We start from the raw sequence: 23583 nt of genomic DNA, 5'->3' as shown, positions 1-23583 counted from the left end.
ATATAACAAAACAAAAGAAAGAATAGAATAGAAATAGAAACACAAAACCAAACCAAACAGATAGCAGGGGAAGGAAAGAAAAGAAAGAAAGGGAGAAAAGGAAAATTTGAGATTTCAAGGTTTGGAAGTTTAATTTGTAAGTAAATTTAGCCCTTTTTATTTAATTTTGATGTTTTAAAAGTTTTGGAATAAGATTTTGATGAAATTAAGTTGATATTTTGAAAGTTATTAGATTCCTAGATAATGTTCATGTTGAGTAAAATGATGAAATAAAGGTTAAATTGATAGAAATTCAAGTTAGAAATGAAATAATGATTGAATTGTAAAGTAATTCATAAGTTTTATGTTGTAGGGACTAAATTGATGAAATTTTGAAATTAGGAAAATATGCTGGAAATTTAATAGTTAAGTATGAGTTTGGACAAAATTTGAATAGAAATGAAGTATGAATTGAGATAGAAAAAGTAAGTGAATTTAGTTAAGATTAAATTGAAATTAAAGTAGAAATTGAATAGAAATTGTATTAAATAGATATAAATAGTAGTGAATTAAAGAATATGAATTGTTTTAATTCCCATAGCTAACGTTGTCTCGGGAAATCTCGACTAAGCAAGGAAAAATGGCAAAGACAACGGGAGTTAGCTCGAGAAAATACGGTTTGTATTTCTATAATCCGAACCTAGTTATTAATTGTTATATTTTTTTATTCAATGCATTTAATAAATGTTGAAGTGAGAATTATTGTGTTTATAATGGAAATGGATTAATTTGGTATGTGATGAATTTATATTGATTGAATTAAATTGAATTATATATTATAAATATATATATATATATGTGTGTGTGTGTGAATGAGATATTGTGCAATTATGATAATTGAATTTTGGATAAATGTTATGATAAATAGTTAAGATGGGAATTATTTGTATTGTGTCTTTATAATTGAAAAGAATTGATTTAGTGTGTGATAAATTTATATTGAATTGATTTATGAATATATGTGAATGTTTGAATTGAAATGAATATTGATGTGGAAATTGAATAATAAATATTTGTTATATTGGAAAATATATGTAGTTGGAAGTGTGATGAAATTGATAGAAAATTGTGATTGTTGTGAAATTAAATATTTATTAGTGAAAAGTGAATGGAATTATATTGAATTGAAAATATATAGTTAATTAATTAAAATATGAATTAATTGAAAACTGAAAAGTGAATTAAATACCCTATTAACTAGTCGGGCTAGTCGGATATAGTTGGCATGCCATAGGATATGGAAGAGTACGGGTTTTGTCAGCTTACTGATCAGGCACTTATGTGCCAATATTGTTACTGGTTACTGTTACCGTTATTGTTACCGATTTGGCACTTTGTGTGCTGGATATTATTCTTTATTACGTTACCATTCTTTATTCTTTATTCTTGTTTGGATTTGTTCCGATGAGGTACTCGTGTACCGCATCTTTATTCTTTATCTTATTCTTTATTACTATTTTCGCGACGGTAGATGAGGCACTATGTGCCGTACTGGTGTGTTGGTTGGATCCGTGTATCCGTCTAGATCCGAAATACGGAGTTCCCTAGGACTGGCAGGATACTACAGAAGGTTTGTGGAAGGTTTTTCTGTGATGGTAGCACCTTTAACAAAACTTATAAGGAAAGGAGTACCGTTTGTATGGACTAAGAAGCAGCAGGAAGCTTTTGAGAAGTTGAAGAAAGTTCTGACTGAAGCACCTGTGTTAATTCAGCCAGAGTCTGGGAAGGATTTTACTGTGTACAATGAAGCATCACACGTGGGTTTGGGCTGCGTGTTAATGCAGGAGGGTAAGGTGGTTGCATATGCATCACGACAACTTAAACCTCACGAAGGGAACTATCTTACTCATGATTTGGAGTTGGCGGCAGTGATATTTGCACTTAAGATTTGGAGACATTACTTGTACGGAGAGAGGTGTATTATATACACAGACCACAAGGGTCTTAAGTATTTGTTGACTCAAAAGGAGCTGAACCTTAGGCAAAGGAGATGGATTGAGTTGCTTAAGGATTATAACTATTCGATCGAGTATCACCAGGCAAGGCTAATATGGTAGCCGATGCTCTAAGTAGTAGAACTGTATCTGATCTGAGAGCAATGTTTGCTCGTCTGAGTCTGTATGATGATAGAAATCTGTTGGCTGAGTTACAAGTGAGGCCAACCTGGGTGGATCAGATTAAGGAAAAGCAGTTGAACGATGAGTATTTGGTCGCTCGTTTTCAACAAGTTAAGAAAGGGGAAACTTCTGAGTTCGGTTTAAATGGTGATGGAGTTCTGTGTTTCCGAGGAAGAATTTGTGTTCCGAGGGACTCTGATTTAAGGTAGACAATATTGAAGGAAGCTCATGGGGGACTATGTGCCATGCATCCTGGAGGGAATAAGTTGTATCACGACTTACGAGAATTGTATTGGTGGCCTGGACTTAAACGAGAAGTAACGGAGTTTGTAGGGAAATGTCTGACATGCCAACAAGTGAAAGCTGAGCATTAATTACCTTCTGGACTGTTACAGTCAGTGAAGATACCACTTTGGAAGTGGGAGAGGGTAACCATGGACTTTGTGAGTGGGCTGCCCTTGACATGTAACGCCCCTTACCCGAGACCGTTGCCGGAGTCGAGCACAAGGCACTACTAAACTTATTTGAGCACTTAACCAAATTTAGATAATTTATATAATACTTTTCAGACAAGCTGTCCAACAGTGTCATAGTTGCTAAATAATTCATATATCGAGTTATAAAACTTGAAATCCAAATCTGTAAATTTTCTCTGAATTTATACTCATGTATCTACTTACCAATTTTTTTCTAGAATTTTTGGTCAAGCCAATTAGTACAGTTTATTATTTAAAATCTCCCCTATTTCAGGGTTTGACTACTCTGACCTTTGTGTATTACGAATCAGATATCTCTCTGTACAGAGCTTCAATGACTATTCCGTTTGTCTCTAATAAAACTAGACTCAATAAGGAATCTGTAAATATAAAGTATGACTTCTAATTATCTTTGTAAAATTTATGGTGAATTTCCAAAGTCAGAACAGGGGATCCAGAAATCATTCTGGCCCTGTTTCACAAAAATTTAAACATCTCATAAAATATAGCTCATATACCTGTTTTGCTTCTTCCATGTGAAAATAGACTCATCAAGATTCGATTCCATAATTTATTTATTATTTAATTCCATTTCTACTATTTTTAGTGATTTTTCAAAGTCAAACTACTGCTACTTACCGAAAACTGTTTTAGTACAAATATTGTTAACTAGTTTATAACATCTTTACTTCAATTCATTCAAACTCTATACATGCCATATAAATCTTTAAACATAAAACAAAAACTACCGGAATTGATCTGAATAGTGTGCCTGTTGTGTTGATCCGATCTACCCACTTCACTTTAAGTCAATCTACATAAAAATATTAAACACACACAAGTAAGCTTATTGAAGCTTAGTAAGCTCATAGGCATATAAACACAAATCATATCAAATATCGTACACAATCATATATCTATTAGTTTAACTATTTCATCCTCCAAATCACAATTTCATTAATAACTCATTGGAATAATTTCCATATGGCAACTCACAATTTAACTCCCTTAGGCCCATTTCTCATTTACTTCATTGTCAAATTAGGGAACAATAAGGAATTGAGTGCTTCATTATCACATTGCCATAGTAAACCATGGAATTTCACATTGATACGCATCACACACGAAGCCATAGCCTTGCCATGGTCTTACGGTTCACATATCATACCAAGCCATATCCCTGACATGGTCTTATACGGAATCACATTATCACATTATCCGATGCCATAGCCCACTATGGTCTTATCTGAGTCACATTATCACATTGCACCGATGCCATAGCCCAGCTATGGTCTTAAACAAGCACACTTGTCACATATGTTTCGTCAACTCATCAGGGTCACAGAATAGAAGCACTCAAATCCATTGTTCCTACTAATTTGTACTTTTAGTTACACATTATTCATTAGTTAATGCAAATTGATAGTATTCATCAACAATAAAATACTTTAACAATCATAATATTTTCATATCAAAACATTGAACTTTGCCATATGAACTTACCGGACTAATTTGTAAAAGTCGTAGAAATTGAGGACTATTCTTGAATTTTCTCCTTTCCACGATTGATTCGTTTTCTTGATCTATAATTATAAAATCATTCCTTCATTAGCATCCATTTCAATTCTATTTCACTTCACAATTTATGCTGTTCAAATTTCGAAATTGCACTTTTACCCCAAAATTTACAATTTTCACAATTTAGTCCCTTCTCAATTCACCCATCAATTGAACTAATTTTTCTCAATTAACACTTTATTTTATCATTATAAACTATTTCAAAACCTTTTATATTCTTAATTTCAACAGAAACCTTCAATTCACAACTTTTTCACAATTAGGTCCTAAATATCATTTCCTATCAAAATCACTTAATAAAACCACCTTAATATAAAATTAGAACTTAAATTTCATAATAATTCATCATAAAATTCCCTTATCCATCCAGGTTAACTTCCAATTTCACCCATAAAATCAAAAACTAATGAATTCTACAAGTGGACCTAATTGTAAAAGTCATAAAAACATAAAAATTATCAAGAAAAGTAAGAATTAAACTCACAGGATGTAAAAATGAAAACCAGCTTTCTCCAGACCTTCTATGGCGTTTTAGCTGAGAAAATATGAAGAAATGTCTAGATTTTTCAATTACATCATTATTTAACTATTAACTTTTATGCTATTTCTAATTTTGCCCTTGTTCACATTGTTTTCTTGCTTATTTCATACCCAAACCGTCCAGCCATTAACCTTTGGGTCTAATTGCTCTTTAAATCCATATTTTAAATACTTAAGCTATTTACTCACAATTTAACAAATTTTGCGCTATTTTCAATTTAGTCCTTTTTAATTAATTAGCCATCCAAGCGTTAAAATTTTCTAACTGAAACTTTAATACTAACTCAATGACACTCCATAAATATTTATAAAAATATTTATAGCTCGATTTTCAACTTTGAGGTCTCGATACCTCATTTTTGACCCGTTTGACCTAATAAATTCTTTTAATTCACTAATTTCACCATTTCACAAATTCTTCTAAATTCTTACTTGACTCATAAATATTAAATTACTATCTTGTTCAATCTTATTTGTCAAATTTAGTGATCTCAAATCACCATTTCCGACACCATTGAAAATTAGTAGTTATAACTCTCCCCTTTAAAAATTTCGTCCTCGAAATTTGTTACACAACAATTTGGATATTGTGATCTCATTGACTCCTCTGTTTCCCAGGTTGCCTCCTCCAATCCATGTCGATGCCATAACACTTTTACTAACGGTTTTCGTTTATTAGTAGTTCTTTAATTTCCGAGTTAATACTTTCTTTGGTTCCTCCGAATAAGTCATATCGATTGTAGCTCTATCTCGGTATGAGGAATCACATGTGAAGGGTCCGATCTATATCGTCTCAACATAGATACATGAAATACATTATGGATCTTCTCAAGTTCTGGAGGCAAGGCCAATCTATAAGCTCCGGACCGATCCTCTCAATGATTTCGTATGGTCCGATAAATCGTGGACTAAGCTTTCTTTTCTACCAAACCGTAAAACTTTCTTCCACGGAGAAACTTTCAAGAACACACGATCACCCATATTGAACTCTATATCTCTTCTTTTCAAATCTGCATACGACTTTTGACGATCGGAAGCAGCTTTCAAACTTTCCCAAATAATCTGAACTTTCTCTTTAGTTTCCGAATTAAATCCACTCGACTAATTTCGATTCACTTAATTCGACCAATACAACGGGTTCTCGCACTTCCTTCCATACTGAGCTTCAAGCGGTGCCATTTTGATACTAGCTTGATAAGCTGTTATTATAAGCAAATTCACTAAAGGTAAGTACCTTTCCAGTAATTGTTGAACTCGAGTATACAACACCTTAACATATCTTCCAAAGTCCGAATCACTCGCTCGATTGTCCATCATTCGAGGGTGAAAAGTCGTACTAAATTTTAACTTAGTACCTAAAGCTTCCTGTAGTTTATTCCAAAATCTCAAGTAAACCTCGGATCTCGATCGAAATAATTGATGTCGGCACCCATGTAATCTCACAATTTCGACACATATAATTCCGCTAACTTATCAAGTGAAAAATCTGTTCTACTTAGGAATAAAATGCACCGATTTAGTTAATCATCTACTATCACCCAAAACGAATCTTTTTCTTGAGTCACCGGCAATCCAGATACAAAATCCATCGTCACATGTTCCCACTTCCATTCGGAATCATTACGGGTTGTAACAAACACTGTAGGCACTTGATGTTCACTTTTACTGTTGATGATTAAACATTTTGCCACAAATTCACAAATTTCCGTTTCATACCGAGCCACCAATACATTTTTTCAAATCACAATACATCTTCGTACTACCGGATGAATCGAGTACATACTACTATGAGCCTCGATAAGATATCCTTCTTCAATTCTAGATTATTCGGGACACAAATTCTATTACGATGGTATAACATACCACTATTATCAATAGAGTAATCTAAGTTCAAATTATCCCGAACCATTTGTCGTTTCAACACCAACTTCGGATCTTCATCTTGCAATTCCGAATTCGTTGAAAGAATCTGGTTTTGTCTTTAATTCAACTAATATAGAACCATTTTCATTAATGACAAATGAGCATTTAACACCGAAGAGCAAATAATGATGATTTCGACTAAGTGCATACGCCACTACATTTGCCTTACCGGATGATAATCAATGATAAGATCGTAATCTTTCAATAGCTCTAACCATCGCCTCTGTCTCAAATTCACTCTTTCTGCGACATTAAATATTTCAAACTTTTATGGTGCGTATACATAACATTTCTCTCCATATAGGTAGTGTCTCCAAATTTTTAAAGCAAATACGATGGCGCTAACTCAAGATCATGTGTAGGGTAGTTCCTCTCATGTGGTTTCAACTGTCAAGAAGTATATGCTACAACTTTTCCTGACTGCATCAATACACAACCTAAACCATTCGAGACGCATCACTATATACTACATATGGCACACCGATTCATTTGAGTTAACACCGAGCCTCTGTCAACATTTTCTTTAATTGATCAAAACTTTGTTGGCACTCATCGACCATACAAACTCAACATTCTTCGTAATAATTTAGTTATCGGTGAAGCAATCGGTGAAAAATCTTTCACAATCGACGATAGTAACCAGCTAATCCAAGGAAACTTCGCACTTCCGTAACATTCTTTGGAGTTTTCCAATTAATCACCGTGACACCTTACTCGGATCTACCCGTATACCATCAATCGACACAATGTGACCCAAGAATCCCACTTCATGAAGCCAAAATTCACATTTACTAAATTTTGCATATAAGCTGTTTTTCCTTAATATCGTAGTACAATTCTCAAGTCTTGAGCATGCTCGGATTACGTCTTTGAATAGATCAAGATATCGTCAATAAACACAACCACAAATCTATCTAGGTAAGATGGAAAATTCGATTCATTAAATCCATAAAAGCAGCAGGAGCATTTGTCAAACCGAATGGCATAACTAAGAACTCATAATGACCATACCGAGTTCTAAAAGCATTTTCGGTACATCACATTCCTTTACCTTTAATCGATAATACCAGATCGAGATCTATTTTTGAAAACTCTTGTAGCATCCTTAAACCGATCGAATAAATCATCAATACGAGGCAAAGGATATATATTTTAATTGTTACCTTATTTAGTTGCACGTAATCTATGCATGACCTCAATGAACCATCCTTCTTTTTCACAAATAAGACAGTGCACCCACGGCGACATACTCGGTCCGATAAACCCTTTGTCTAATGACTCTTGCAACTACGTTTTAACTCTCTTAATTCTGCTGGAGCCATTCTATACGGTGTCACCGATATGGGAGCTGTTCAGGAAGCACATCTATCACGAACTCAACTTCTCTATCGGTGGTAACCACGGTAACTCTTCGGAAATACATCCATGAATTCATTTACAATAGATAGTTGCTCTAACTTTGATTCGAACTTGAGTATCAAGAATATAGGCTAAATAAGCCTCATTTCCTTTACGCAACAATTTCGAAAGCGGACATAAAGGAAATCATTCTAACCATGTCATCCAAATTTCCAGACTCAACCAAAATAATGTCTCCTGTTTGACATTTCAAACTAATTCGTTTTTCTCGACAATTCACTATTGCGTCATGTTTCATTAACCAGTCCATGCCCAAGATAACATCAAATTCCCGAAAGGGTAGCAGCATCAAATCAGCGGGGAAATCACAGCCCTTAACTTTCAAAGGGATGTTATGACATATTAAATTAACTACCACACTTTGACCTAACGGATTTGTAACTTGTACATCATAATCGATGAGGCTCAACAAATAAGTTCTTTTCAGATGCTAACATAGTGCAAATATATGAATGAGTAGACCGAGGTCTATTAAAGCATACAGGAACATCATAAAGATAGAAAGTACCAGCAATTACATCCGAGTATTGCTTCTTCTCTCGCTCGAATGGCATAAGTACGAGCAGAGCCCTAACTTCGATCGGCTAGCGGTATCTTTCATACCCGAACGAGTAGCCCTCAGTAATCTGCTTCCGACGAGCGTCTTCCTTTTGAGGAAGAATTTTCGGTTTCTCCTCTGTTCCACTTCTTCTACTTGTAATTGGGGACAATCACGAATAAAGTGATCGGTGGCCCCACATTTATAACAAGCCCTAATTTACTTCTACATTCACCGGGTGACTTCTTCCACAATGTTGACACTTGGGCCTTTGGGTATTTTGTACACTACCCACACTAACAAAGCAGGTCATCGGATGCTTTGTAATCGATTGTCTTGGCCTACTTTTTCCTGATCTTTCTGGTACTGAAGTGGCTCGACTAAATTCCTCTTTAGATTTCTTCACTGGTAAAGCCGAAAATGACTTAGATGCACTTCTTTTGAAAAATTCTTTACTTCTTCTATCTCGTTGCATCTTTTTATTATATACTTCTTCAAGCTTTTGAGCACGATCTGATAGAACAACAAATTCTCGTATCTCAATGCCCCCTATCATCATTTTAATCTCATCATTAAGCCCTTCTTCAAATCTGATACACATTTCTTCTTCAGTGGGTACTATATCTCGAGCATATTTGCTCAGATAAAAAAATTCTCTTTCATATTCAGCCACTAACTTGTTTCCCTGTCGCAAGTCGAGAAATTCTCTTTTCTTCTTATCCAGATATCTTCTACCGACATATTTCTTCTTAAATTCATTTTGAAAAATTCCCAAGTGATCTTCTCACCAAGACAATGACTTCTATTGTTTCCCACCGTTATAAGCTTCTTCTTTCAATAATGACACGGCACATATTAAGTAATCATCTGGTGAGCACGCCATTTGCTTAAAAACCCTCATTATACTTTGTAACCAATATTCAGGTTTAACGGGGTCATCGTCTGTTCTTCCCCGAAATTCTTCAGCCCCATGTTTTTTGAGCTTTTCAAATTGAGAACGTTTGCGATTCGGTTGTCGGAGGAGGTGGAGGAGCAACCGGGTACTACGAGATGTTGAGATAGGGGAGGAGGTTATGAGTCGATTTCTTTCTCGCACATTCTCATTATACCACCGATTCTGAATCCATAAATCATATTTTTGAGTTCTTGTTCTCGCATCAATGAAATCGGAGCTTCACTACTTGTTCCTTGTTCAGAGATTTGTACTCTGCTATTAACTTCTTCTTGCTCAGTTTGTTCTGGTCTATCTGACATCTTTTCAAATCGAAGATAATCTATAATAAAAACAAGGATTAGATCGGATCATACACAGCACACTATCACGATTTATATGGCATGTAATTCTAGACACTTTTCACATCATACATATTCCGAGAATCGCTAAACCAAGCTCGATACCAATAAATGTAACGCCCTTACCGAGACCGTTGTCGAGTCGAGCACAAGGCACTACTAAACTTATTTGAGCACTTAACCAAATTTAGATAATTTATATAATACTTTTCAGACAAGCTATCCAACTGTGTCATAGTTGCTAAATAATTCATATCTCGAGTTATAAAACTCGAAATCCAAATCTGTAAATTTTCTCTGAATTTATACTCATATATCTACTTACCAATTTTTTCTAGAATTTTGGTCAAGCCAATTAGTACAGTTTATTATTTAAAATCTCCCTGTTTCAGGGTTTGACTACTCTGACCTTTGTGTATTACGAATCAGATATCTCTCTGTACAGAGCTTCAATGACTATGCCGTTTGTCTCTAATAAAACTAGACTCAATAAGTAATCTGTACATATAAAGTATGACTTCTAATTATCTTTTTAAAATTTATGGTGAATTTCCAAAGTCAGAATAGGGGATCCAGAAATCGCTCTGGCCCTGTTTCACAAAAATTTAAACATCTCATAAAATATAGCTCATATACCTGTTTTGCTTCTTCCATCTGAAAATAGACTCATCAAGATTCGATTCCATAATTTATTTATTATTTAATTCTATTTCTACTATTTTTAGTGATTTTTCAAAGTCAAACTACTGCTACTTACCGAAAACTATTTTAGTACAAATATTGTTAACTAGTTTATAACATCTTTACTTCAATTCATTCAAACTTTATACATGCCATATAAATCTTTAAACATAAAACAAAAACTACCGGAATTGGTCTGAATAGTGTGCCCTGTTGTGTTGATCCAATCTACCCACTTCACTTCAAGTCAATCTACATAAAAATATTAAACACACACAAGTAAGCTTATTGAAGCTTAGTAAGCTCATAGGCATATAAACACAAATCATATCAAATATCGTACACAATCATATATCTATTAGTTTAACTATTTCATCCTCCAAATCACAATTTCATTAATAACTCATTGGAATAATTTCCATATGGCAACTCACAATTTAACTCCCTTAGGCCCATTTCTCATTTACTTCATTGTCAAATTAGGGAACAATAAGGAATTGAGTGCTTCATTATCACATTGCCATAGTAAACCATGGACTTTCACATTGATACGCATCACACACGAAGCCATAGCCTTGCCATGGTCTTACACGGTTCACATATCATACCGAAGCCATATCCTGGACATGGTCTTATACTAATCACATTATCACATTATACCGATGCCATAGCCCACTATGGTCTTATCTGAGTCACATTATCACATTGCACCGATGCCATAGCCCAGCTATGGTCTTAAACAGCACACTTGTCACATATGTTTCATCAACTCATCGTGGTCACGAATAGAAGCACTCAAATCCATTGTTCCTACTAATTTGTACTTTTAGTTACACATTATTCATTAGTTAATGCAAATTGATAGTATTCATCAACAATAAAATACTTTAACAATCATAATATTTTCATATCAAAACATTGAACTTTGCCATATGAACTTACGGACTAATTTGTAAAAGTCGAGAAATTCGAGACTATTCTTGAATTTTCTCCTTTCCACGATTCGATTCGTTTTCTTGATCTATAATTATAAAATCATTCCTTCATTAGCATCCATTTCAATTCTATTTCACTTCACAATTTATGCTGTTCAAATTTCGAAATTGCACTTTTACCCCAAAATTTACAATTTTCACAATTTAGTCCCTTCTCAATTCACCCATCAATTGAACTAATTTTTCTCAATTAACACTTTATTTTATCATTATAAACTATTTCAAAACCTTTTATATTCTTAATTTCAACAGAAACCTTCAATTCACAACTTTTTCACAATTAGGTCCTAAATATCATTTCCTATCAAAATCACTTAATAAAACCACCTTAATATAAAATTAGAACTTAAATTTCATAATAATTCATCATAAAATTCCCTTATCCATCCAGGGTAACTTCCAATTTCACCCATAAAATCAAAACTAATGAATTCTACAAGTGGACCTAATTGTAAAAGTCATAAAAACATAAAATTATCAAGAAAAGTAAGAATTAAACTCACATGATGTAAAATATGAAAAACCAGCTTTCTCCAGACCTTCTATGGCGTTTTAGCTGAGAAAATATGAAGAAATGTCTAGATTTTTCAATTACATCATTATTTAACTATTAACTTTTATGCTATTTCCAATTTTGCCCCTTGTTCACATTGTTTTCTTGCTTATTTCATACCCAAACTGTCCAGCCATTAACCTTTGGGTCTAATTGCTCTTTAAATCCATATTTTTAAATACTTAAGCTATTTACTCACAATTTAACAAATTTTGCGCTATTTTCAATTTAGTCCTTTTTAATTAATTAGCCATCCAAACGTTAAAATTTTCTAATGAAACTTTAATACTAACTCAATGACACTCCATAAATATTTATAAAAATATTTATAGCTCGATTTTCAACTTTGAGGTCTCGATACCTCATTTTTGACCCGTTTGACCTAATAAATTCTTTTAATTCACTAATTTCACCATTTCACAAATTCTTCTAAATTCTTACTTGACTCATAAATATTAAATTACTATCTTGTTCAATCTTATTTGTCGAATTTAGTGATCTCAAATCACCATTTCCGACACCACTAAAAATTAGGCCGTTACATGACACCATTGAAGAAAGACTCGGTGTGGGTGATTATGGATAGGTTGACCAAATCGGCCCATTTTATACCTGTTCGTACTGACTTTTCACTTCAAAAGTTAGCCAAGTTGTATGTGGCGGAGATTGTGCGACTTTATGGAGTCCCAGTTTCAATTATTTCTGATCGGGATCCCTGATTTACATCTCGGTTTTGGCAAAATTTGCATGAGGCGTTGGGGACGCGATTGAATTTTAGTACGGCTTTCCATCGCCAGACTGATGGGCAATCGGAAAGGGTTATTCAGATTCTGTAGGACATGTTGAGGGGATGCGTGATTGACTTTCGAGGTAGTTGGGAGGATTACTTGCCGTTGGCAGAATTTGCGTACAATAACAATTACCAGGCGAGTATTCGAATGGCACCATATGAAGCACTGTATGGACGAAGGTGTCGTACACCTAGTTGTTGGACCGAACTAGGAGAGCGACAAGTTCTTGGACCAGAGTTGGTAGCTGATACTGAGGATAAGGTCAGAATAATTAGGGACCGGTTAAAAGAAGCATTTGATAGGCAAAAGTCATATGCAAATTTGAAGCGTAAGGAGATTGAATACTCAGTAGGTGATATGGTCTTCTTAAAGGTTTCTCCTTAGAAGAAGATATTAAGGTTCGGTAAGAAGGGCAAGTTGAGTCTGCGGTTTATTGGGTCTTATCGGGTTTTGAAGTGAGTAGACCCAGTGGCTTATCAGTTGGAATTGCCTCCAGAGTTAGACAGGACTCACGATGTTTTCCACGTCTCCATGTTAAGGTGTTATCGTCTTGACCACGCTCATGTCCCGCCGATTCAGAAATTGAAGTTCAGACTGATTTGACCTTTGAGGATGAGCCTGTGCAAATATTGGCTCGAGATGTTAAGGTTCTCGAAGGAAATCATTCCGTCGGTGAAAGTACTTTGGCGTAATCATGGAAGGGAAGAAGCTACTTGGGAATCAGAAAAGACTATACGTCAACAATACCCTCAACTAGTTGGATCAGGTAAATTTCGAGGACGAAATTTCTTTAAGGAGGGTAGAGTTGTAACGCCCTAATTTTTGGGAATTCTGTGAATGTTGGCATAGGTTTAATTATGTTAGTGGGCCTCTAGAAGGCCCAAGCTTAAGATAGAACCCGGCAATTTTAGTTAATTTTTGTTCTATAAGAAAAAGGGGGTGAAATTATGAAATAGAACCTATGTGAAAATGTTTGAAAATGCTATAGGCTAAATTGAAGTGGTCAAATAAATAGGAGTGCAAAATAGGAGGATTTGCATGACAAACCTCCCATTTTACATGAAGTGGCCAGCCATCATGTTGTTGTAGACAATATGAGCACTTGATATCCATAATTCATGGTACAAATTGATAATAGGTTAGGTAAATATTCCATGAAAATGGATTAGGTAAATATTCCATGATAATGGGTTAGGTAAATGTTCTATGATAATGATTTAGGTAAATGTTCCATGATGGGCATTTCATGTCTTTTGTATTAAAGAATTAAATGAATGAAATATGAAATTTTATTAAAAGAAAAAGGGGTGAAAAGAACAAAGTTTTGTCCACCTTTGTTCATTATAGCCTAAAGTTAGAGAAGAGAAAGGAGAGGAGAAAGCTCTTGAATGTTCGGTCACTTGGGGAAGAAAATTAAAGGTAAGTTCATGGTAGTTTACTTCTATCTTGATGTTCATGAGTTCTTCTTGATTCTACCTTAACTCTTAAAGCATATTTTGGTTTTTAGTTGTGTTGTGAGCATTTAGTCATGAATTAAAATGAAGGAAATGGTTGTTGTTTCATGTTCTTTTGATGAAAAATGGAAGATAGGTGAAGTTGAGCCAAACAAATGAGCATGCATGTGCCTTAGATGCTAAGGGGAAAAAATCCGCTAACATGTTGTGCTTTAAAATGATGAAATGGAGATTACACTTAAGTAAAATCATAGATATGTGATGATTGATTGGTGATATACATGTTTAAATAACAAGCATGCAAGTTAGGTTTGAAAGAGTGATTTGGTAATAAATCTGCTTGGGACAGCAGCAGTAACGTGACTTTGGAAAATCACCATAAATTGTGGGAGATGAGTTAGAAGCTGAATAAATTATTTAATTAAATCTTAATGAGTCTAGTTTCAAATGAAATAAACGAGAACATATTTTGAATTCTGTACAATGAGAAATTTGATTCGTAATGCAGAGTGGTCAGATTAGTCAAACAGTGAAACATGAGAAACTTTAAGAAAAATCTGGTATCGATTGGCCATACCAAAAATTCTGAAAATTTTATGGATAGAATATATATGAGTCTATTTTCAGGGAAAATTAACTTCACTTGATTTGGAGTTTCGTAGCTCCAGTTATAAATAATTTAGTGACTGTTGCTCAGGAAGACAGCTTGCAGTGAAATTATGATTATGTGGTAAACATTGACAAAAATTTGTTAATGAGTTGCTTATTGTTTTCTTATAAGCTTACTATGATCTGTAGGTGTGGTTGGCCAAATATTGTAAGGGGTTAATACGTAGTTCGTATTTAAATAGTTAGATTAATGTGTTAGTAATCCAATTGTAGGCAGTTCATGTGTAGATCTCGTCAGCATATCGTCGCAAACAGGTGTGTAAGTAACACCCTCTTTCTTAGTCTGGATCGGCAAAAGTCGAAAAGCCGAAATGCCGAAAACTGGTATTTTGTAGATTTGCGAGTGTGCGAATGCTCGTGAGGTAAATCGATTAATGTTTTTGGTAAGCTGCAAAATTTGGACTGCAAAGTGCATGATTTCGTGCCCTCGATATTTTTGGGCTTAATGGGCCAAAATTGAATGATGGGCCAACGGCCCAATTCGTTAAGAACCCTCGGTACGTGATTCTGTTAGTACGTGAAAAGTAGGAATATGCATGAAAAACCCTAAAATAGATAAATTACTGAAATACCTTTAAAAGTGGAAAATATACAGTTTTACCCCTAGTAGATAAATTATCGAAATACCCCTAGGGTTAAATTAACCTAAATGCATGTTTGATTGTTGTTATTTACTGCATACCATGTTGTTATTATCTGATGCATGGGATTGGGATATTGACGGAGGAAGTACTGAAAGTGGCTTGTCCACGTACTGGAGGCTTTGCCTCAATTTACTGTTAACTGAGCAACAAGGCTGCAATTGTGGAGTGTTGGGCTGGGTGGGTTGAGCTATTCCCCACATGGAGTGTAGGGCTGGTACGGGTGGAGTGTAGTGGTTGGTGGGTTGAGTAGTCTCTCCAAATGGGCTTGCATATGTTATTGATGTTGCATGTATTTTGAAATGGGCCTATGGGCCATCTTGTTATCTGAATAAGGGCTAAGGCCCGTTTATTGTAATCTGAAAGGGCTCGTCCAAGACCATGTTACTGAATGGGCTTAGGCCCAATAGGCTTGAGTGACTTGGACTTTGAATGGGTTTTCCTTACACACTGAGTTTCCCCAAACTCACCCATTTTATTTTCATCCACGCAGGAAATCCCCAACCATAGTGGGCTTGGAGCTGTGAGGGAATTCGGAGTGGCCACCCGTTCTGAAAGTTTGGTTTTCTTCTGGTGAACTGGACATCCTATTATTTACGTTGAGGTTTGGGTTTTTAAATGTAATAAGGCCGCTTAATTATTTTTGATGGTTTTAATATGTATTACTAAGATAGGTATTACTTATTTTAACTATTGAAATTGGATAGCTTTAGAGCGTGTTTTCAAAAAAAAAAAAACAACAATTGATTTTAAAATAACACGACAACAAGCAAAGCTTCCGCAATGAAAGTATTTTCCAAAATTAATCACTTTTCCTAAAAATGACTTAATCAAATCGGTTTCTTAGAAATATCCATGACGTTAAAGTGTGGCAATGGCGGTATGCATGTCTAGGATTGGATCCGATGGGAGCTTGGTACTTAAGCAGTTCGATGGACTCACCACCTCTTTTCCGGTTTCCTACCTGGTGCACAGCTTCCATTCACTTTAACCTATAATGAAATTACCTTTTAAAACACTAAGTAGGTTTTTTCTGGATCAACAATATAAAATGTTTTGAACGCTTCGATGTGGCATGTCGGATCCGGCCATAACGTCTGGGCTGGGTTTGGAGTGTTACAACCGATCAACTGATTGATACTGAATAACTGATTATTATTGAATAATTGATTGTTACCGACTGTTATTGAATAAATAATTGTTCTGATTAGCTGAATGTTAATGAATATTACTGATTGATTAATTGCTATTGAAAAATAATAAATGATTTTGAATTTAAAGTAGATCAAAACATTGGTTGAAAAGTGAATGTTTGAATACTCATTGAGTTTGAATAGTTCAATATATATATATATATATATATATATATAAATTAATATGTTTTATAATTGTTTAAGTGTTCGTATTATAGAAATACAACTGAGTGTATACTCAGTGTACGGTTTGTTTCCGTGCGCAGGTTAAGGCTAGACCGTTGAATCAGCATCCCAGGCCGATCCCGAATTCAATGAGGTAAAGCATGTTGAGTATTGGTAATGGCATGTACCTAGGACGTCTTATGAGAGTCATCTAGGTTGTGAAAGTCTTGATGAAATAAGTAAATTATGGTTATCAATGGTATATAGTATGAAGTTGAAATAATTGATATAGTAAGTGATATACTTAAAAAGATTCATTGGATAGGTTATAAAATGTTTAGATTGGTAAAATTTGAGCATATTTGAGTGCATTTGGATTGTATGAATGTTAGCAAATTGTATTGGTTGAAGTTTAAATTTGCAGGGTTAGAAACATTTATTTTAATAAATGATTATAATTGAACTGTACAGACTGGTAATGCCCTATAATCCTGTTCCGGGGATGGATAAGGGTTAGAGGGTGTTACATTGAGTGTCCCATTAACACTACAAATATTACAACTGACATTGTACACTTGCAATTAATACTGTACTTTTAAATTGCTTTATAAAATTGTTTGTTTTCTACGCACATGCACTTGCGGGTCAGTGATTCTACTGAAGTACCATGATTGAACTCTCCTTGTTATATACAGTTACAAAAGCAACTTAATAAGTGCTTATCTAATGACTTTGTCAAAAGTGTGTTACCATCATGGGATATCCTTAATCTCTTTGGATTAAATCTGTTTATCAAATATGATTTTATTTTATCTCATAAGAACTATTACACCTTCTTTCTTGAAAAAAGAAATTACTAACAAATAGTAATTAAATCATTTGTTCTAAATAAATGATCCATAACCACGTTACTTTTTTTTATCTATCATGTAATGTTAATGAGTGAACACCATCTACCCTTTATTGGGATATAAATTCCACTATTATAAATGAAACTATGTCATACAGAAGTCGTATACCTAACGTACCAATTTTTTGAGTCTAGTTATTTAAATTCAAACTTTTAATACTTCAAAGTAGACAAGTAACACACACATAGTTACTTAGGGTTAAAGTAAGTCACATTAAAAACATCACAAGTGAATTAATCTATAAATAGATCTGGAACTAATTTTACTTGTATCTAGATTTATTAGAATCAATATTGACAATTATATTTGTGTTTCTATCTTCTGAAATTAACTACTTAGATACTCGAAACAAGATATCTATTTTTTAGATTTGATAGATAATATAATAATTTTTAACTAATTTGCTCAATTTTAATTCATCATATTATAGACCTTTAGATTACCTACTAATACAATACAAGTTATCTTTTCGTATTACTATTCAATCACTTAATAAAATTTAATTTTAGTTAAATACTAAATAATTTAATATTTACGAGTAAACAAGTGCGAGGACCAAATTTTCGGCGATTAATGCTGACTCTGCCCTCTCCAAAGGGTTAGTGCTTCATCCATTTAATACTACTAATAAATGCTTTGTTATCGTTGGGACAGTAATCCCTAGTAATCCTACGCATTCCATCAGTTGAGGGGTCAAAAAACACATTTTTGACACACCAAATATATATATTATCCAACAAATCACTTTTAATTAAAGACAAAAGGTAGCGAGAAACATATGTATCTTCACTATAATTAAAGCTCAAGTAGTTACAACCATACCTTATACATTTTGATTCGTTATTATGATCATCATCACATTCTTATTGTATAATTTACTACGAGTTTGACGCACGACAGGCTGATGAAGTGGAGTTTTAGGCTATGGGCATTTGTGTCTGCCGCCATGGGTGGTCATGTCACGGTAGCAAGGACACACATCATAGTTATCGTAGGTGCCCGGAGGAACACAGTCGCAACGAGAACAACATGTCCCACATGCTCTCTTGCAAAGGTTAGGCCTTGACGATAACTTGCATCTCTCAGCACAAGCCTACCGCAATCTAATTAAACCATAAACATATGCAACAATATCACATACATAAAACTTGAATAAAAACCGAATTGTTATTATTATGAGATGAAGAAGTAAGTTATGATCATTACCTATTTTCTTATCATTGAAAGAGTTCTCCTCCACCATGTTCTCGATCACCTGTAAACATACAAGTGAGCCCACAGTCTGAAACTATATTCAATGGTGACTGTAAGCACATAATTTAGAAATGCGAGTACTTTCACTTACCAGTGGATCGGACGACTCAGCAAAGCGAAGTAAAAACAGAGAAAGAAGCAGGGAAGTCAAAAGAGACTTGAAGATGGCCATTTGCAATTGGATTTCAAAAACAACAGCTAACTTATAAAACCACAAGAAGGTGAGAAGATCCACACGGCCTGGCCTGGTATTTATAGCAAGAGAAAGGATTGAATATTAAACGGTAGTGAAAAAGTTTGTTGGTTTCTCACCAAAGTTAAAGCCTTAAAAGGAGAGGTATCACACTAGTGGATCAATACGCATGGTGTGAGTCGTGTGTAAACATGGCATGGCAGACTGATGAAACAAAAAAGGGTAGATCAACATACATCATGTAGAATCATATTCCATTCTCGACAAGATTATACTAATAATATCAACATATCAAACTTGTGTTTCGCTTTGAATTTTTTCAATAAATTCCCTTACGTGTTCCAACGTTGATGTCAAGTCATGTGAAGAAAAACTCTCAGACAACATTTCTTTTTTTCCCCAAATAACACGACGCCCATGTGGAATGTCGTCTAAATAAAACTTCAGTTATTGCTTGCTTGATCGTTCAAGAATCTCATTGTTTTAGGGGATGTCTTGTTCGCATGAACTGGTTCAATTCAATCTGTAAGCCGTCACATTTTTCTTCCCCACTTTTTTCGTAGTATATGACATTAACAACTACTATAATAATGTGATTCATTTTTATCCTAATAAGATGCCTCTGAATTTGAAGTCAATCATAGTCTTTGAAGGCCTCTGACATGCGCAGGAGAAAATCCCAATGGAGCAGAAGAAAATTCCAGGTTCAGGTTTGCTGCTTAAACTTAAAGCGTATGTATTTTTGAAGTGGTTGACATGGCAAAAGCAAACATTTTTCTAGTGATAAGTCGTGATCGTACATTTTTGCTTGCTCCACCATATACGTATTTTTAGATATCTTACACGTCCTGTTGTTAAAATGCGACATCCCCAGGATTTTTTTCATAAATCCTTATCAGTTCTTTTTTTCTCTCACTGTACTCTTTCTTTTGTTTTCTCGGCAACAAATATTTTTTTTTTCTTTGAGATTACTCAAAATCCAAATTTCTAATGACAACATTTAACAATAATTTCAATGCTCATCTAAAATGAATTCTTAGTTAGTTTCCACCTCCCAAGTATCAAGACCCAAGCTAGTCCAAAACCCATTAAGAACACACGTATAGAATTTAAATACAAGGTAACATAATCGAAGCAAAGAGAATTATACAAACTTCTTTATTATTTCACTATTATATACTCAAACTTGATACAATACAAGCAATGATCAATCATAGTAATATCACGCCAAACAAAGAAAGAAAGGAAAACAAACCATTAACTGAATGACTTTAGCTTTATATATATATATATAGGACGTTCTTTTATTCATTCTTACCCCATGCATGCATTAATTTATTTTACCACGACTCATTTAATTATCATTAAACTAAGGAGAGGCTCGTTTCAAGTCGATATCAACTCAAGGGCACTTGCGTTTGCCACCATGGGTGGTCAAGCTAGCATAACAGGGGCACATTTCTTGGTTACCGGCAGTTCCTGGAGGAACACAGTTGCAACGCGCGCAACATGTCCCGCATGCCCTCTTGCATAGGTGTGGCCTTGATGATAACCGGCACCTAGCTGCACATGCTCCACCACAATCTGAAAAAACCAGACACAAATATAAATATCAGAAAAGGGTCTTACTTTAATTGTTTCACATCTCAGGATTTTATTAAACGTGTTAAAACATGTACCAATTTTCTTCGGGGGAGAGGTTCCCTTCCTAGCATCTGTCTCCTGTATTTCACAAGAACCTTTCATTATCGAAGAGCCAAAGGAAGTGAAAACAAAAGAGCTTAATAATGATCCAAAGTGATCAAAGCTTTACCAGTTGATGATCAGCTTCAACCAGTTGAAAAAGGAGAAGAGAGATGAGAAGTGAGGCAATCAAAGCTTTAGAAACAATAGCCATGACTGAAACCTAATTATAAGAAAGAAACAGATTATTGTTTACGTTTCAAGTGTGAATGTCCTTTCCTCAGTGTTACGTATTTATAGCAAAAATCTTGGAGAGAGAAAACAAGTACTGATAGTACTTAATAATTGAAAGGGGTTAGTTGTTGCATGCTAACATCCGAAACAATCTGATAGCAAGTACGCAGAAGAGCGGAGAAAAAAGAAATGTGCGGTGCTGAGTTGTCAGTTTTCACTTTTCAGGGAATATCTGTGGATTGAAAGGCCCCATTAGAATCATCTGGATCGATTAAAGAAGCAATTTTCTCACAGTTTTTTGATAGATGGTGTTTTGTCTATCTAGTAGTGGCTTTGCCAAGCATGGTTTTTGGTGCTTTTCTTGCTATCGTTTTTCTGTGGGGTTAATGAATAGACCATAAACTTAGATTCTTTTGATATTCTTAAGTCGGTTGGCTTAGCTGAGTCTCAGAAAAATTATTGGAGGAGTAATAGAAGCATCTATGATTGATTCATGAATCATGATTCTTTATGTTCATTGGCAAATTGACTTCCATTTCTCTGATCCGTAAGTTCAAGAGACAGAGCCATCTTTTCGAAGCTTGCTTTAATTTGCAATTAAGTTGATATTGGCCTGAGATGACAATTGACAAGTCGCAAGCCAAGTGAACAAAAACGTCTAATTAATTAAAGCATACATGCATGCATGCATTCTACTTAGTACCATTATTGTTCAAAGTCGGTAAGATTATTCAACACCCTGTGAACTATAGATATGAATTATTGTTCTTGTTTCCCTGTATTAATTAATGGACTAGTTTTCGTTAAACCAACCTTTATGAAGTCCCTTCTAGTTTTCATTATTTTTTCTTTATACAATTATGATTTGCTACCTAATATAACCGGATTATATGTCTACAAACCAAACTTGAGGGGAAATGACGTGCAAACATCGGAGGCATGGGAATGTAAAGCCAACTTGTTTTGGAACTTAAATATAGGAATAATTCAACCACCGTAGCCTCTCGACGGCGAATAGTAGGCCGGTGGATTCAAAGATGGCTTCCACGAAAACTACTATATATATTATTGGGATATTGGGAGAAATAAGCTTGTTGGAATGTGGTTTACCCTTTATATCTTGAAACAAAAATATCTGTGTTTAAAGTATATATCTTGTGCAAAAGAATAGCATTTTCCTCCTGATTTTAGGATTAAGTCATTCAGCTTGATTACATGTCTATATTTGAAGGTCTATGTTTCATTTAAAGATAAGAGATAATAACTGTGAAGGAAAGAAGAGGTTTTGATATTCTCACATCGCAACCAAAATGAAAGTGAAACTGAGAAAAGCTGACAATATGATTAACTAGCTTACAATCCTCTTGATGTCCCACAATTTCACTAAACGTGGAAGTATTAGATTTGGAAGCTTGAAATTATGTAATTGCCTAATCAGCAATTGTTCAGTCGGAAAAGGATGGCAACTTTGTCACTTTGTCCACATATTCATATTAAACATGAGTCCAAGTACCCAGCCTAATCTAAATCAACCAGACAGCTGTTCGAAAGCCACTTTCCGACAACAGCTGTACTCTGCTCACACCTCACGCACCTATTGCCACAGTGCCTCATATCCATCATTTCTGCATTTTTCAAGGCCTTTGCAAGTGTTTGAATTCACTGAATTCTTGCTTGCACAAAAAATGAAGGGTTATCAATGATCTTCATCCGTTGTTTGACAATATGAAAGTTAAAGTCTTATCTTTAAGCATATTTACATATTATCATTGTTGAATTGCTACCAACAGGGCAACAGCTAATAAATTTGATTCCCATGTCCCACTAACGAATGCTGCACATCTAATTTGAAAAGCAACCAGGCGAAAGTCCCAATGATAATTAAAAGAGAAAGAAGAGGTTTTGGAGAAATTATTTTATGGTGTTTTTTTAATTATTTAATATTATTTCAGTAATTTATTTTTATGTTATTAACACATAATTTTAATAATTTTTTTTTATTTTAAACCTCGAACTCTGAATTTTGAACTCTAAACTCAAAATTCTAAATCTTGAACCTTAAATCCTGAGTTCAAGGTTTAGGGTTCAAGGTTCAGGTTCTGAGTTCGAGGTGGGATTCGGGATTCAGGTACCAAAATTATGTGTCAATGACATAGAAAAAAATTCGGTTAAAACCGAATTAACCAGCCGAACCGATCTAATTCGATTAATCGATCGAATAATCGATCTAATTCAGTCAGAGG

The 23583-nt window shown here is 34.5% G+C and overlaps 1 protein-coding gene and 1 long non-coding RNA gene across 4 annotated transcripts in view; one reads left to right on the top strand and one right to left on the bottom strand.

Moving 5' to 3' along the window:
- The window catches only part of LOC128293305 (uncharacterized), a 32768-nt gene extending 16421 nt beyond the window's left edge, over positions 1–16347 (top strand). The window contains exons 1-2 of one of the 3 annotated variants that reach the window (XR_008283474.1): positions 14238–14362; positions 16201–16347. This is a non-coding gene — a long non-coding RNA (uncharacterized LOC128293305). Of the gene's footprint in view, positions 1–14237; positions 14363–15282; positions 15322–16200 lie in introns of those variants that run through there. The other 2 variants (XR_008283475.1, XR_008283473.1) reach the window with 2 other exon arrangements.
- A 4220-nt stretch (positions 16348–20567) lies between these two features.
- On the bottom strand, positions 20568–21404 carry LOC108485857 (gibberellin-regulated protein 1-like). The gene is made up of 3 exons (XM_017789703.2): positions 21237–21404; positions 21103–21145; positions 20568–21007 (listed from the first exon to the last, which is right to left on the bottom strand). The coding sequence occupies exons 1-3, from the start codon at positions 21318–21320 to the stop codon at positions 20826–20828; spliced, it is 309 nt and encodes a 102-aa protein (XP_017645192.1). The 5' UTR covers positions 21321–21404; the 3' UTR covers positions 20568–20825.
- Between the last annotated feature and the right edge of the window lie 2179 nt (positions 21405–23583).

Source organism: Gossypium arboreum, chromosome 5 (assembly GCF_025698485.1).
Source record: "Gossypium arboreum isolate Shixiya-1 chromosome 5, ASM2569848v2, whole genome shotgun sequence".
NCBI classification, from domain to species: Eukaryota; Viridiplantae; Streptophyta; class Magnoliopsida; order Malvales; family Malvaceae; genus Gossypium; species Gossypium arboreum.
The sequence above is the reverse complement of the archived record's forward strand: the minus strand, read 5'-3'. Positions and strand labels throughout refer to the sequence as shown.

Coding starts and splice junctions, on each gene's coding strand:
- LOC108485857 (XM_017789703.2), bottom strand. CDS start 21,320: ATGGCTATTGTTTCTAAAGCTTTGATTGCCTCACTTCTCATCTCTCTT. Junction 21,146..21,236: donor TTGAAGCTGATCATCAACTG/GTAAAGCTTTGA, acceptor TGTGAAATACAG/GAGACAGATGCTAGGAAGGG. Junction 21,008..21,102: donor CTCTCCCCCGAAGAAAATTG/GTACATGTTTTA, acceptor TGGTTTTTTCAG/ATTGTGGTGGAGCATGTGCA.